General features: G+C 38.2%; 1 protein-coding gene across 2 annotated transcripts in view; it reads left to right on the top strand.

Moving 5' to 3' along the window:
* The first annotated feature begins 535 nt into the window (after positions 1–535).
* LOC130912779 (consortin-like) overlaps positions 536–16,967 on the top strand; it is a 33,962-nt gene continuing 17,530 nt past the window's right edge. The window contains exons 1-8 of one of the 2 annotated variants that reach the window (XM_057830817.1): positions 586–684; positions 1,612–1,651; positions 2,431–2,544; positions 2,665–3,030; positions 3,290–3,750; positions 12,234–12,264; positions 12,800–12,886; positions 15,634–15,715. In XM_057830817.1, coding sequence (XP_057686800.1) covers positions 2,532–2,544; positions 2,665–3,030; positions 3,290–3,750; positions 12,234–12,264; positions 12,800–12,886; positions 15,634–15,715 — 1,040 coding nt within the window. In that variant the 5' untranslated portion in view covers positions 586–684; positions 1,612–1,651; positions 2,431–2,531. Of the gene's footprint in view, positions 685–1,611; positions 1,652–2,430; positions 2,545–2,664; positions 3,031–3,289; positions 3,751–12,233; positions 12,265–12,799; positions 12,887–15,633; positions 15,716–16,967 lie in introns of both variants that reach the window. The other variant, XM_057830806.1, reaches the window with a different exon arrangement.

The following is a 16,967-nucleotide window of genomic DNA, read 5'->3' as shown; positions in this document are numbered from 1 at the left end:
CTAAAAGAGGGGAAAAAAATAAGTTAAGGAAGAACTTTTATTTTTTTAAGCTTGAAATTAAGTATCAAAACTCACAAAAGTCAAATAAAGCAAACTGTGGTAAACAAAATAGAATATAAATTAAATAATTGCCAGATTGGGGGCCCCCTAGTGGTCAGAGGTCCTAAGCAGCTGCATAGTCTGCGTATAGGCTGGGCCGGCCCTGCACTGGAAGGGTAATTTCTTTTAATTATCAGATTTATGGACTTGAACGCCTTTATTGCTTAATTGTCACCATGTGAAACAATTATGCTCTTTTCTTCTTTTTTTGTAATGTTGCACTAATAGCGTTTGGGTTCCCGATTCTAACATTGATGCCAATACTGTACTGTACTACTTAACATGTCAGCTACCATTGACGGCGTTAGACGTCTATTTGAAGTGGGGTTAAAGGGTTAATCCAATTTAGGCTAACGTGCCATACTTATGGTACCTGAGGGTGGCGACACCGAGCCACTCAAATTTTGTGTTGTCAACATCGCCTCTAGTGGTCGAAAAGCGTCACTGCGACAACAACCACAGCAAGGTGTCACTTGAGAGCCAAGCTGTCACCTTCTCGCAAAGCTTGCTCGTGGGAGGTTCCAGTCGGAGTACCTGTTATGTCGGAGATGCGAAACCACTGCTCGTTTGGAGTCGAATGAAAAAGTAAGTTCATTTTCAGGCAAATGAATACCAGGTGACCCAATTTAACGGTTCTTAAATGTCGTGCTGAACAGATGTGGAGCGTGAGCTAACGTTAGCAATCGCAGCTGTGCTGTTCACGAACACTCGGTTTGTTAACGGAGTTGTAGGAATTACTACATTAACCCGTTTTGAATGGGGTAGTGAGTTAGTTCGGTGTCGTTCGAACAGGTATCATTTGGGTAATGCAATTTGACTGTCATTAAACCATAGCGAACAGAAACCTGGGCTAAAGTAGCGGTAGCATACGTCGCTAATGTGTTCAACTAAGGTAGGCGCACCTTGTTCGAAATTAGGTGAACGCGTCATTTACTGACACCGAACTATGCGCTCGGTGGCATTGCATGAAGGCCTTTATGTCACAAGGATGAATGACGGTGTAACTATTAGATATCACATATGAAAGGCTAGATAGCTGGAGTCTGTCGTGAGCCAATGAGGACTGGCGTCGTTTCTCGTCGGCCATTTTGCGTCGGGGCCAGTCGCTAAACATTGGCTATACATTAGCTAGAGATTGCACAAATCTGAACCGATTTTCAAATGGCTCAGTTTGTCATACATGTCAAAAATGAAGGAAGTGTAATGCATTGTAAGAATATAACCTGTTTTTTTCCCTCTATCTTAAATCATAAATCAATTAATAATAGCCACCTTAATACGAATTGTTATGAACCAAACAGTTTGTAATTGCGTTAATAAATTGGCGAGTTAAGTGTATTATAGTGGAGAAAACCTGTCACTTCATGCTCACTGCAGCAGACCCCATCAGGTATATCCACTGAAGTAAGATGGCCGCCATTTACGCATGACGCCGTCTTCGATCTTAGAGATCTAGCCTTATATCTGGGATATCAATGTTGTACCTAATGAAGTGTGAATGATGTTTTTCAGATATGTTGCTGGTGTAGTCTGTCCATGCACTCAATGTCAGGTATTTTTTTAAGTGACATTTGTTTCTTCTTGTTTCGTAATGAACCCTATATATTCCTCATGGTTTTGTTTATTCATTTATTTATTATTATTTATTTATTATCAACAAACGGAGCTTTTGCAAGTTTTCCTTTTATTTTCAATGTTCCATACGGTACACATCATTATGATACAGGTGCTGACACATATATGTGATTTTATCAGTGTTGCAACGTTATCACTGGTAAATAAACTTCGGTACACTTTTATAAAAGCTTTTTATCCCTGGAGCAGAGTTCAACTGGATTGGACATTTATAACCGTTAATCGGACTGAAATATGATTCGCTGCCAGCTCTTCCCGGTTCAAATGGATTAGGCGTCTATCTCTGCCAATGGCACCATTATTCCCAACAGCGAAGAATTGGGCTTCTTGGATTTGATTTTATTTGACTTGGACCATATTTCTTGTTTTGTGTGAATGTGAAATGGATGCAAACTGTTATTTTCAGGGATTTGTTGTCAAGCTGCCAGTTAATACAGATATGTGGTAAAAATTTGGGTTTTACTTTTCTCGTTCTACAGGTCTTGGCAGTTGTGTTTGAAATGTGTTTTAAATCTTTTTGACAGCTATGATGTGTCGGTTAGAGTTGTACTTAAGGGCCAGAATGATTTGTTTGGCAACTCAGGAATGACGTTGGACTTGTTTTCACTTTTTTGCCCTTTTGGCACTTGTACTGATGGATGAATCAGACTATTTGTTTAGTTGTGAAATGTGTTTTTTTTTTCTCCCCTTTCGCAGCGGCCATTCGTCCTTTCTTGTTCTCGCTTGTGGCTCAAACAAGTGCTTGACTAATTGGTGACAGCAGATTGAAAAGTCAAACATTGTGAGGGTTGGCCCTCATGGATTATGGTGGTGAGTGTGACAAATGTAATCAAATCTCTGCAGGCATGATATTGTATTTCTTATCTAAGTTATTTTATTAGTTTTTAATTTTATCGTGTTATTCTCTTGTTTTCCCCTCATTGTTTCCAGGTCAGTTGGACTATGAGGGAAGAATAATGTCACAAGTTGCAGTGGGTGGGGCTGACCGTTGCGATAACACAGCCCACCCTGAAGTACTTATTGCTCAACGTCCAAACCTCAATGAGACCACTTCACTCTCTCAGAGTGAACTTACGTCAGCTCTACAGAATGATTTTGAAACTGGACTCCCCTCAAAAACATCTCTCAACAATAACGGGGGGAACAAGGAGCTGGAGAGCCAGAAAAGCACAGAAGAAGAAGAGGACATTGATGAGGTGATGAAGGATGAAGAGGAGGAATCAGAAGAATCAAGTTGTCAAATGCACTGCCAGTCCCCAGATACTCCCATGACAGATTCCTCCTATTCAGAAACAGGTACAGAACACAGTTGACGTTACACCGGGAGGAAAAACATTTTAAAACTTTTAAAAGCGACCGCTATTTAGGAGAAAACATTTTTTCATGTCTAATCATTTATTTCTGAATGCACAGACATACAACAGAAAATAATGACCCGACGTTTAAAGAGATTTTCTACAACTATCATTCATCCGTCATAAATTCACCCTGCTACATTTTTAAAAACAATAATAATGAAATATGCTTCAGCTTTATTTCCCTTCTCCATTTGTAGGAAGCATGCTGGAAAATCCCTTCAGTCCAGGCACAAGTCCAGAACCTACGTCACCTATCATCCAAGAAACGTCATGTCCCATCAGCCCACTGGATCTGGTCCAGAGTGAAGTAAACTTTGCTGGTTATATTGCCCCATCCAGCACACCAGGACATATTGTCATGAAGGGGCCTGTGCTTTCTCCTCAACCATCTTTAACCTCGGACACAGGCCTGAGCTGCACTGATGCATCCAAACATATCTCAGCAAGTACTGCCGGAAACGTACAATCACCGGAGCCCTTCGCCTTCACCCCTGGGCATGTAACAAGTTGTACACAATCCTCTTCTGTTCCTGGAGCTACACTCACACATTCAGATCAGGAGACTTCCTCTTCTTTGCCCATCTCTGCTCTGATGGCCTCTTTGGAGCTATTGGCCCAGAGAGGAGATGATACTTGCCTCCCACAACAACTTCATCAGGTAAACTATTTTTTTTTAATTTCACCTCAAAATGTCTTTAATGGTTTTACCCCTTGATAAAGCACTCATTTAAATACCCGTAATATTCGCACTATAAGGCGCACCTGACTATAAGCCGCCACCCACCAAATTTGACAAGAAAATGGCATTTGTTCATAGATAAGCCGCGCTGGACCATAAGCCGCAGCTGTCCTCACTGTATTATGAGATATTTACACCAAAAGATATCAACTGGTAACACTTTACTTGACAGCAGCATCATAAGACTGTCATAAGACCAAATGAACCACCTTGAACCAATTGGCTGCAAAACTTCATAGCTTCAAGAAGCTTCAATTTGGCCATCAGTGTTCTCTTGGGGGAGACAGTCAACCCCTGCTGCTTCCTGCTGTCAACACTGTTGTCGTCCAACATGCCTCTTAGCATGTATTGCAGCGTTACAGATATAAATAACAAATCAAAATCCATGTTCTATGCTGATTATTTCTTCAGTTACTTTTCTAGTTGTTTCATTTGTTGCTAGTTATGGTATTTGGTAACACTTTATTTGACAGTGGTGCCATAAGACCGTCATAAGACCATCATAATTATAACACTGCCATGAGCATTAATGAATGCTTTTGACAGATGTCATTTTGTGTCATCCGGCAAATTGACATAATTTGCTGGATGAGACTTAATGACATCTGTCATAAGCATTCATTAATGCCCATCATAATGTCATGTCATAATTATGACGGTCTTATGACGCCACAGTCAAATAAAGTGTTTCCTATTAAACCAAATAAATTAACAAATAAGCGGCACAGGACTATAAGCCGCACAATTCAAAATGAGAGAAATAAGTAGCGGCTTATAGTCTGAAAATTACAGTAATTGGCTGCCACTGATAGCGCTGCCACCCTTTCTCAGTCAATGGCACATAAAGATGATGATTCAAAGCCAGTCCACCAAGTTTAAACGAATTGGATGTCTTTCATTCTATGAAGAAAAAAATTTATACTTTAGAGTATTGTTAGGGGCCGTAACATAATTGTATTTCAGTTTTTCCCATAATTAGTAATAATTAGTAAAGTAATAAGTAATAAGTTTTTTAACAACAACAAAAAAAGCCCCATTCATAGCGAATGGCCAAAACTGGAATATTTCACAATTTAAAATGTATCTCGTCTTAATTTTTTAAAAGTCAGATTTGCATAATGACCCTAAAAAAAAAAAAAAAAAGAAAAAAAGAAAAATTAAACAATCAGAAAATCTTGGCGCACAAAAGTTTTTTTTTTTTTTTTCCCAAAAATGTATGGTGTTTCCACCAACATGTGACCAAGTTTTCCCCCACTTATTTCCAATCAGCAGTGAAAATGAACCATTATTGATAGGCAGTGACCTAGAAATGCCCTAAATTCAACAGGAAATGATTCAAAATGTACATGAAGTGACCTGGAAGCAGAGGTGGGTAAAGTAGCCAAAACTTTTACTCAAGTAAGAGTAGCGTTACTTGAAAGTAATATTACTCAAGTGAGAGTAAAAGTAGTCATCCAAAAAATGTACTCAACTTCAAGTAAAAAGGTATTTGGTGAAAAGAATACCCAAGTAATGAGTAACATCGTGAGTAACTGGTTACGATGTTTGATTAAAAAAAAATAATTTTTTAAAAAATACAGTGGTACCTCTACATACGAAGTTAATCCGTTCCAGGAGCTTGTTTGTAAGTCGAAATGGTCGTATGTCGAGCAGGATTTTCCCATAGGAATACATTATAATTCCATTAATTCGTTCCACAGCCCAAAAACCTGCACTAAATCCTTAAAAAATACTGCTGGTACTATTACAAATGGCAATTACATATAGCAAAACAAATAAATAATAAATAAAAATCGGATTAATAATATAATAATAATAATAATTCCTGTAATAGTGTAACGAAACGGGTTCTAATAAGGCGGACGTTTTTTTCTGTACCTGAAGGCACCGCGGCGCTGACGTGACAAAGAGGGAGGGGAGCGGGTGAAAGTTTACTTTCGCTTTCAATGCTTTCTTGAGAACATCGTCAATTGCGGGAGACAGCAGGCGTTTTGTGTTGAATAAGTTGTGAAAGAAATGATGAAAACGTGGCGAAGCTGGCGATTTCTCTGGAGATGTTACCACAATAAGAATTGTCAGCTTAATTTATAAAGACTGGCGAACGATGGTCGGAGGAGGACCGTGGAGATGTATTGTTGAGCCATTTCACGGATGCCCACCCTACGCTCATATTTTTCTGTCATTTGCATCTTCATTTAGAAGGTAAGCGTCAACTTTTTCCTTGTTTCACCACCTGTACCAACCTTTTCTGAAACCTGTGTTGATTTGTCACACAAGAAAATCCGCCGTGCATTCGTCTGCGGTGCTGCCGTTGTCGTCGTATTTCGAGCATGTCGTCGGATGTAGAAACAAATGGCGAGTCAAATTTTACGTCGGATGTCGAAAAGTTCGTGTGTCGAAGCGATCGTATGTAGAGGTACCACTGTAATGGTATTTTTTTCTCAGCAAAAAGTTTTCTATATGAACTGTTTATTGTTATACTGTACTATAATCTATTACATAACCGCATTAAGCCAAAGAAATACCAAAAAAATCTTTGAAGAGAGAAAAAAAATCTGCAGAACTGAGGCATCATTCATCCAAAGAGCATGAGTGCCCTCTAGTGGAGAAAATAGTTCGCAGTTTAAATAGTTGAATATTGAATAGTTCCTTCATAGTTCCTATTATGAAATTAAAAGGATCATATCTCCAGTTTTCCCGCGGTCAATCGTTGTCAAAAAAAAAAAAAACTGTGAGAGAGGTTGAAATCCACACTTTCGAGTCATGTTGAGAGCAGCGTTCTATGTCAAATATTTTTTTACGGTGCTTTGAAGACGCCACATGATTGAAGAGGCCGTCGTGATCATAGAATGGCAAGCTTGAGTCTGATTGGTATCCTGGAGTCGTGTGATTATTGTTGCAGTGTCTCATTAGTGAAATTAGTAGGGCTACTGTTGGCAACACTGGAAAAAAAAAAAAAAGTAAATTCTATTCTGTCGAATAAAGACAAAAAATATAACAACTAGTGTTGCCCAAAGTAGTGGAGTAAGAGTAGCGTTTCTTCACAAATCTACTCAAGTAAAAGTAAAATGTATGGCTTGCTTCTACTCCTGGAAGATCATTTTTCTCAAAAAGTTACTCAAGTAAATGCAACGGTGTAAATGTAATGTGTTACTACTAGAGGTGTGTGAAATTTCCAATTCTTAGATTATTCGCCATTCGGCTGTGGAAGATTCGAAAACGATTCACAAACATCCAAATTTCAATTATTGAAATATGTCAATTAAAGTGGAAATAAAACACAGTCAGCACGGTCTTCGGGACGCAATGAGGAACGGACCGAGAGTAAACATAATGCTTGTCATTAGGCAAGGCAAGGCAAATTTATTTATATAGCACAATTCAACACAAGGCAATTCAAAGTGCTTTACATCACATGAAGATCATAAAAATCACATTTAAATCAACACAACGTAGAAACGAAAACAAAAGATCGCATTTAATCACAGAATAAAAATAAATAAAATAAAAATAAAACAAAAACTACTACAAATAATAATGATTGAAATCAGCAATGGAGATAAAAACAAGAGGAATAGACAGCAGGTAGATTGAAATATATAGACAGTTATAGATATGCAGTGCTAAACAAAAGCGTTTTTAGCCCTGATTTAAAAGAGCTAACAGTTTGAGCGTACTTCAGACGTTCGGGTAACTTGTTCCAGAGGTGAGGAGCATAATAACTAAATGCTGCCTCACCCTGCTTGGTTCTTGTTCTTGGAACATGCAGAAGACCGGTTCCAGACGACCTTAGGGGTCTAGATGTCTCATAGGACTCTAACAAGTCAAGCATGTATTTTGGTCCAAGGCCATTAAGTGTTTTGTAGACGAGCAGTAGTATTTTATAGTCTATCCTTTGACTTACTGGAAGCCAGTGTAGCGATTTCAAAACTGGTGTAATGTGGTCCAGCTTCCTTGTATTTGTGAGGACTCTGGCTGCAGCATTCTGTACCAGCTGCAACTTCCTGACTGATTTTTTATCAAGACCTGTAAATATACCGTTGCAATAGTCCAATCTGCTGAAAATGAATGCATGCATAAGTTTTTCCATGTCTTGTTGAGTCAGAAGCCCCTTAATTCTGGTTATATTTTTTAGGTGGTAATAAGCTGATTTAGTGACGGACTTTAAATGGCTATCAAATTTTAGGTCTGAGTCAATAATTACGCCAAGGTTTCTGACTTGATTTGTAGCTGTAAGTGACATTGTGCTAAGTTGGCTGCTTATCTTTGACCTTTCCTTTTTTGGCCCAAAAATGATCACCTCTGTCTTCTGCACATTTAACTGGAGAAAATTCTGGCACATCCATTCATTGATTTGATGAATGCATTTTCTCAGGGTGACCAAGGGACTATAATCATGTGGGGACACAGAAATGTACGTTGTGTGTCATCTGCATAGGCATGATAGGAGATGTCATACTGTTCCATTATCTGAGCTAACGGAAGCATATAGATGTTAAATAAGAGTGGTCCAAGAATTGACCCTTGAGGGACTCCACACGTGAATTTGGTTCGTTCTGACTGATGGTTTCCGATTGACACAAAGAAATCCCTATCATGTAGATAGGATGTGAACCACTGAAGAATAGTGTCAGTAAGCCCTACCCACTGTTCCAATCTGCTGAGTAGTATGTTGTGATCAACCGTGTCAAATGCGGCGCTGAGATCCAATAGTAGCAGAACAGATGATTTGCCTGCATCGGTATTCCGACGAATATTATTTAGGACTTTGATAAGCACAGTCTCGGTGCTGTGTTGTGGTCGAAATCCAGACTGAAATGAGTTAAAAAGATTGTTTTGCATCATATAATTCTGGATCTGTTCGAACACAACCCTTTCGATAATTTTCCCCAGGAATGTCAGATTTGATATTGGCCTGTAATTACTAATGGTTGAGGCATCCAGATTAGGTTTTTTTAGGAGAGGTTTTATTACTGCAGTTTTTAAAGTCTGAGGAAACTCTCCTGTTTGGAGAGAAGTATTTATAATCTGAAGTATGTCTGGGGCTATGCAATGAAAAACAGTTTTGAAAAAGTTTGAAGGAAGGATGTCAAGGCAGCATGTTGTGGGCTTTAATTTCGACACAATTTCTGTTAAAGTGGCATAGTCCAAGAGGCTAAACTGTCTAAGATTGACGTGGGGGACATTTTGGGAGGCATTTAGTGTAACATTTGTTAATCTGGAGTTGCACACAGTCTGTCTAATCTTTAGTACTTTGTGTGTAAAGAATGCTGCGAAATGATTACAGGACACCTCAGATGCCAATTCCTGAGGTATTGATGCTTGTGGGTTTGTCAGTTTGTCAACAACAGAAAATAGTGTGCGGGTATTGTTAGTGTTTCTACTAATGATCTCTGAAAAATATGACTGTCTAGCATTTTTCAGTTCCTGGTTGTATTTGCGAAGACTGTCTTTGTAGATATCATAAAAAACTAGGAGTTTGTTTTTTCGCCATCTGCGTTCTGCTCGTCTACAAACTTGCTTTTGTTTTATAGCTAGTATGGCATTTCTCCAGGGTGACCTCTTCTTTCTTGACAAAGATTTTGTCTTAATCGGGGCAATAGTGTCAATTACAGTCATCACACTGGAACTGAAACTATTTACAAGTTCTTCCACTGGAGCTATTGTAGGGGTTAATGGTGAGGCATAGGCCTGTGTGAATAACGCACAAGTGTTATCACTTATGTAACGCTTCCTAATCACCTCTGTTTCCCTTTTCAGAGGATGGACAGGGGTGGTCATTTTAAACATAATGCAGTAGTGATCAGACAGAGCAACATCATTCACTGTGACCTCAGAGATGTTAAGACCTTTGGATATTATTAAATCCAGTATGTGCCCTCTGTTATGTGTTGGAACTGTGACATGCTGAGATAAAACAAATGTATCCAAAATATTTAAAAGCTCTATAGCACATCCTTCTTCAGGATTATCAACATGAATGTTAAAGTCACCCACTAGAACAACACAATCAAAGTCCATGCAGACAGAAGACAGCATTTTGGTAAACTCATCAAAAAACATTGTGTTATACTTTGGTGGTCTGTAAAGTGTTACCAAGGCAGCTCTGCAAGGGCTTTTTAGCTGAATGACAATATATTCAAAGGAATCAAACTGACCACATGAAATATTTGTGCATTGGAAACTGTCCCTGATCAGACTGGCAACCCCACCTCCTTTCTTATGGGTTCTTGGCGCACTAAAGAAATTGAAGTTTGTGGGGGTTGCCTCAATCAGAACTGTCGAGCTCTTATCTTTATCTAACCAAGTTTCTGTTAGGAACATCATGTCAAGGTTATGTTTGCTGATAAAATCATTAATTAAGAAAGATTTGCCAGCTAAAGATCTTATATTTAGCAGAGCCAATTGGAGATGCCAAACTGGATTCGCTGGTGAGTTTTGGGAATGACATACTATGCTTAACAGGTTGGCAGAGTTGATTGAACGTTTTTTATTTCTCACCAATCTAGCCCTTTTTGTGTTGTTTATCACCACTGGGATTATTGAGCATACAGACTGTACTCCATAGGGCCCCGGCTTTTGCTGGGACAGAACATTATACGGGTAATGACAATGCTCAACTCATGGCTCTGGCTCAACTCATGCCGCTGAATAAAAAAACAATAATACCTGACTGCTGCTGACAGCCACAACAAACTACGTCCACGTAATGCTACGGTAGATAATAGATAACATGTGTATATAGAACTGGATGAGAAATGACAGACTTGGTGGCGTTAAAAGCACATGTGTAGAAAACTAGATGCGAAAATCAGACTTGCCGTCGTTAGCAAACAGCCGCCATCTTAAAGCAGTAGATTTTCCTGGAAGGCTGTTGTAGCGAACCTTCCAAGTGACCCTAATTAACTTTTTATGTAAAATATTTCCAAATCGGCAAAATCTTGACTGAATCTATCTTTAAAACAGTTTTAAAACTTTCACATGTCAAAAGTAGACAGAAGGGAAATTGTGGAATAACAGGAGCAATTTTAAACAACTTTAACGGTTGATTCACAACATTAAATTGAATGTAGTTTAAAGCTGTTAATACAGAATGGGGACTTGAGTATTTTATTTACTGTTTTGAACTGTTAACTTGATACTGAAATAGTCGTTTATTTAAGCCTGAGATGCTTTTTGTACAATTTTTGTAATTAATGTACGAAACATTAAAAGCAGCTAATAGCTTGGGGGGGTTATCGATTTATAATTTAATCTTAGCCTCTGAATCTGAATCAAATCGTTAGGTGCCTAAAGAGTCCCACCTCTAGTTACTACCCACCTCTGTCTGGAAGTAAACTAAGGGGCAGTTTACAGGGCGACTCTGCGACACAAAGACGCAATGACTGAGTAGCGGACTCGCCTCGTGTGCATATGGTGTCGGCGAAGACGAAAAATTCTGAATCCTGCCTCCAAAGTGGAAGAATTCGATTGCGGGGGATTGAGGGGGGCTTGCTCGTATGAATATCAAAAGCTCCCGCTGCGCGAGACCGCGCCGATAATGTCACCACTCGTACACGTCACACTGGGCATGCGCAGCGGTGCTACTAAACATTAAAAAGAGTAAATACGGCAGAATGTCTGCTTTAATTTACTGTTTTAATAATATTTTTTGATAACATTTTTGTGCCTTTTTGAACAAAAGAAAAATACAATTGCATCGAGTGGGCGGTCATATTTTTTCCGGGCTGAGGAGCTTGTTGGGGTCAAAGTGCATCATTCGCTGTCGCCTTGTAAATCTGCACTGCCCCCTAGGGCCTGGCATGAATACTACATCGTTTTCATGCGGAATTTCGACATTATTCGAATGGAGACGGTCCCATATAAATGCAAATTTGAAATTTTTCATATTCTCGGATAGTCACCATGTAAACGGCCCCTAAAATTGACTCATTAGCCACCATTGGCAATTGTAGACATCCACTTCATTAAACTTGGTATGGATGCTCATTTATCACTCCCATCGACAACAAAAGACGTCCGATGTGTTTTGACTACGAGGGGCGGATGAGGTGACCCTAAAATGCCCCTAAACTAATAGGAAGTGACCATAAATCAACAGGAAGTGGCAAAGCATGATCCGTCTAAATAAGCACTGGTCCTTTAACTGAGATGTGAGAGCTTTTTGTGCGCTCTTGGCACACTCTCAGACACATTCACACACTTGAGACACATAGACACTTGTTCCGCAATCAGCTGAGAAACATAAAAGTGACACTGACACTGGCTGAGCAGAGGTAGCGGTTATCGTGGCATGTCCGCACACTTTACTGATGTGGTTTGTATTTATTTAATTTTATTGTTAAGGAATGGATTTTAAAACATGCTTCACTCATGGCTTTTTATCTTATCCCTTCCTGCAGATTGCTGAGGCCTCTGTCCGTCATGAAGATTGTATCCTTATCATTGTGTAGGTTTCTTGACGATTGTGCACATTGTGTTTTAATTGGAAGTTTCTAAATATTATAGGTACTGATTGACTAAGTCCAGAAGGTAAGAACATGCTGATGAATCACAGAGAGCAGACGATCTTGACGTTATCTTATCTTTAGTTTAACAGTTTAAAAATATAAAACAGGATAATGTGATGTAATCTGAGGAGGAAAAAGGTTTTTAAGGAAAATATACAAGTTTGTTTTAGCCAAAGAGAAGCAAAGACCTGGCCTAGTTATGCCATGCATGTATAGAGGGCTGCTTGGCGAGAGTGGGGGCATTGAGCCATTTCAAAGAAGGATTGTATTATAGCTGCTTGCACATATACATAAACATGAGCGCTACTTCCTTCTGCGCTTTCACTTTGTTCTCAAGTGTGTTAGAAACTTGCGCTGAGTTCTGTCGTGACACGAAAAAAAAAAAAAAAATCCAAATACAGTCTTCAGTATGTTGTGTTTCCAGAGACATCATGTGTTCTTTAACTTTTGTTATTCAGACCATTTGGCTTTACGGTGCATTCAGCTGGAGAAGCTTTATCACCAGAGAGTGTTGGACAACCTGAATGCTCTTCAGCAGCAGTGGGGTAATGACTCAACTTTATTGGTCCAAGTTTGTTAAAAACACGCTAGGAATTTGTGTCTAGGTGTTCGAGAAATTCTATTATGGTAATAAATTTAGGACATTGTGTTAAATAAAAATTAAAACAATACAAACAAAGATTTGCAAATCATGCTTAACCTATGGTAACAACAACCTACATTATTGTCCCAACGCAAGTTGCCTTGAAAGGTGGAAAAGCGCTATATAAGTATAACACCATTTACCATTTGTGATAGAATTGGATGTTTTCCTGACTTTGACAAATCAGTTATACAGAGCACAAACATAGAAGTCACAAAAAAGTCACCACACACGTTTACAATGCTCAGTTGGTATTCCTGCAGTGGTAGCAGTTAAAATTTGGTCAGATGTGTGCTTCACATTCAGTATTTACACGCACAAACTCTACCTCAAAGGTGCTTTTGTGACTACATCACAATTGTACTATATGGAAGACAATTATGGAAACTGTGTTCAAAAATTTGTGGCTGCAATTGTTATCCCTACAATATTATTTACAAAAAAAACAGCACTTAAAATCATTTGATTGATAATAAACAGTAATACAGTACAGGTAGTTCCCGGTTTACGAACGAGTTCAGTTCCAGTGCTGGGAACGTAACCTAAATTTTGGCGTAGGTAGGAATTAACCATTTAAGTACCCCTTGGTCCCCCCTTAAATCTCAAAATAACAATCCAAAAACATGTATCGTCATTGTACTATCCTCGCCAAGATGTTGGAGCTAAGTCCTAGCTAGACAGCGAGCTAAGCTCCGAAATTACGATCTCAGACGTCCGAGTGGTTTGCTTACTTTATTCAGCTGCTCATGACAGCAACACTTGCAGAATGAAAGTAAAATGAAAATGAAATTAAATCAGTTTCATCTTGAACAACAGCAATTCAAATTTGCGTTTTCTCTGCTGATACAGCAATAACAATCTATACAAATGATTAGCATGTATCTGCTAGCTTCCGCAAATCAACAAAAACAATCACATCAATTCGCCCCAAGTATTTGAACACAATTAAAAACGCACAACCACAATTGTGCGTGCAGGCCTCCATCTGTCATCTTTGCCCTCTCTCTCACTCGGCTGGGCGACTCGCTTTGTTGTGTGTGCTTGTGCGCTCTTCTTCGTGTGTGCGAATATGTTCTTCTTCTTGTGTACATGCGCTCTTACTCGCGGAAGTACTACATGCTCTACGATTCCTGCGCCACAATTAAAAGCTGAATCACAACACACGAGTCAACATGATTAAAATAAATAATAATAAAATAAAAATGAGACTCTGACATCGTAAGTAAAATCGAAATCACGTAAGTCAGGTACGTCGTAACCTGGGGACTACCTACATTAACGTGGCTATGTTTTTGGCTGGCTTTTGAGAATTTGTTATAAATATTTGTTTATACATAGTAAAATTACTGCATCTCTGACATTTATGATAAACCAATCCATTTGAAAATTTGTTAAAATTTGCGCAATCTATAGCTATTTCAATTTACACGCTCCACTAACTAATGTTCCGTTCATCAAATGACCCCGACGCATAATGACCGACGGGTGATGGTGCTCGTTCCCGTTGGCTCACAGCACGCAACAGTCTTGTGTATGTGGTATCTATGGCCATGCAACCAATACAGAATGTTGAATTAAGAACACAAATGCCCCAAATGGAAAAGGAAACAATTGTATTGATTTAACCCCTGAAATGGAAACCAGCCTAAAATACTGGGATTTTGACAAGTATGAGTGGTAATGAAAGGCTATGCTATCATGTACTGTCAAATATTGCTGCAACGATTAATCGATTAGCTCAAGTAAATTTCAAACTTAGCTGCTATGCGTATCGTTTAATTAGAGTGATGTAATGGTTTGTTTTGAAAGTGTTTGCATTTAGTTTTATTGATTTGGGTGGATACACTGCCCTCTACTGGCAACAGCGAATATGACATAACTCATTTAACATGGCTGAATTCAGCTGCCCTGTTAAGACCAACATAAGGTACTTCTTGTTTCAGCTAATATGTTTTTTATGCATTTGTAATTTAGTTTATAGGTATATTTAGCCGTTTTGGGGGGCATTACATGTTTGAACGATTTGTTAAGAGCATTGTAAAAAGAGTTAGCTTTATAGCATTTAAGCTAGCGGACTTTTCTTATGCAAGTTAGCCAATTATTCTTTTGTACTTAAAACCTCATTTATTTTGAGCTCTGGTATTTTCATTTATTTCTAAATGAAAGTGCAATTGTGCATAGTTTGAAGAAAGAGTCGGGAATTTTATTTTCTATTTGCATGTAATGCTCTTTTGAAAGTGCAATCTTAGCAAGCCTTGGTTTTACATCTCCTAAAATCAATTCTGCAACGCATTAAATGTTCCTAATCCAATTACTCGATTATTCGAACTAACTAGATAATAGATTAATTGACTATTAAAATAATTGATAGCTGCAGCCCTACTGTCAAAGCATTGGCATGAATGGTGTGCATTTCACTGAAAAATGTGTGGAACCATGTTACAAATAAGGAAACTAACCCACCAAAAACGCCAAATTAGTGTTGAGAGTACTTTTACTGGTAGTTAGGTTAAAACCAGCTCATTGTTAATCCAACCAATCCAAGTTCAGATATCTGAAGGTAAAACAGTATGAATACTTGACCAAGGTTGAAGCTTCTCTGATTTACTCATTGTAATAATATTTCTCTCTTGTGTTTGTTCTTCATAGAAAGACTGTGTACAAGAAGTTCACCCATCTTGGAAGCCTGTCATCTGGACACTCTCAGAGACATCTGCCAGACACACGCTCGGTCAGTGTACAGTATGTCTTCTTGGTTTACACTGTAATGCCTGATAAATGGATTTGAAGTTCCCATAAAAATGATAAAGTCACATGTCCCACAAAATCTACAATATACTCAAAAATTAAACACACAAGGTAGTATGATCTTATGGTTTGTGTGTGTTGACATCACCATAATTTTGAGAAATTCCTTTATACACACAAATTTAGAGTGTACTTACAGTCATGTGAAAAAATTAGGACATCGCATTAAATACTCATTTCTTTATTAAGAAATGTTTACACATCAATATCTGAGCTTGTTTTCCTTTATATCTGGAAAAGAATAATTTAATTGCAGGTAAACACAAAAAATAACATTGTTTTACTTATTAACCCTTTAAGGTCTGGGCCTATTTTGTCTTATTTTGCATGCCTTTGAAGTTGCCTTTATATTTCAAAGAAAGAATTGTTTACGATGGCCTGGTTTGGTCCCTTTTTTTGTGACACCTTGAACTTCATGTCCAAACTGTTGTTTCCTTCACTGACCAATTATAAATCATCATTTTGGGCCCAAAAAGACCAAAAATTCCAAAATCGTTTTGTCAAAATTTTTAATATTGATGTCCAATTGACAACCAAACATGCGTAACGAACCGTTTTGAAACTTTGTAATATTTATTCAACATGTTAGGATGAACATTCAACCAAAAAAACTTAGAATAAATAGTCTTATATTTGACAATTCAACATAAACAACAGGTATAGCCATAGGCGTTTTTTGCCTTTATACATGCTCTAGTCAAAACAGGTTATATACAGCAGACCAAACAGTGAAGAACAGTGAAAAAATATACCATCTAACACAAAAAGTGTTTAGAGGCCATCTCTATATGAGTTTAGGTATTGCGGCCCATCACCTGATGAAAACTATGTACACACAATCAAGCTTCTTGAACACACATTTATACACACAAATTGAGAAGACTGATTGTGGGGAAAAAAAAAATATAACATTGGGAAAAAAAGTATTTTCAAAAATATTTACAATAAATAAGTTAAATTTTTTTCAGGCATGCCACTCCGAAAAGCAGTTTCGTCCTGGAATTAGACACAGGGCTACATCACACAGACCACACTTCCATGGGGTGTTGGTCCTCTTTCCACCCTTCCATTTTCATTTCACTTTACTTTCGTTGTCACTATAAATATACATGAAAAAAAAGTCAGTATTTATGAAAATAATAAAGTATAAAATAAAAATATATACAGAAATAAAT

This window comes from Corythoichthys intestinalis, chromosome 1 (genome assembly GCF_030265065.1).
Source record: "Corythoichthys intestinalis isolate RoL2023-P3 chromosome 1, ASM3026506v1, whole genome shotgun sequence".
Taxonomy (NCBI): Eukaryota; Metazoa; Chordata; class Actinopteri; order Syngnathiformes; family Syngnathidae; genus Corythoichthys; species Corythoichthys intestinalis.
The sequence above is the reverse complement of the archived record's forward strand: the minus strand, read 5'-3'. Positions and strand labels throughout refer to the sequence as shown.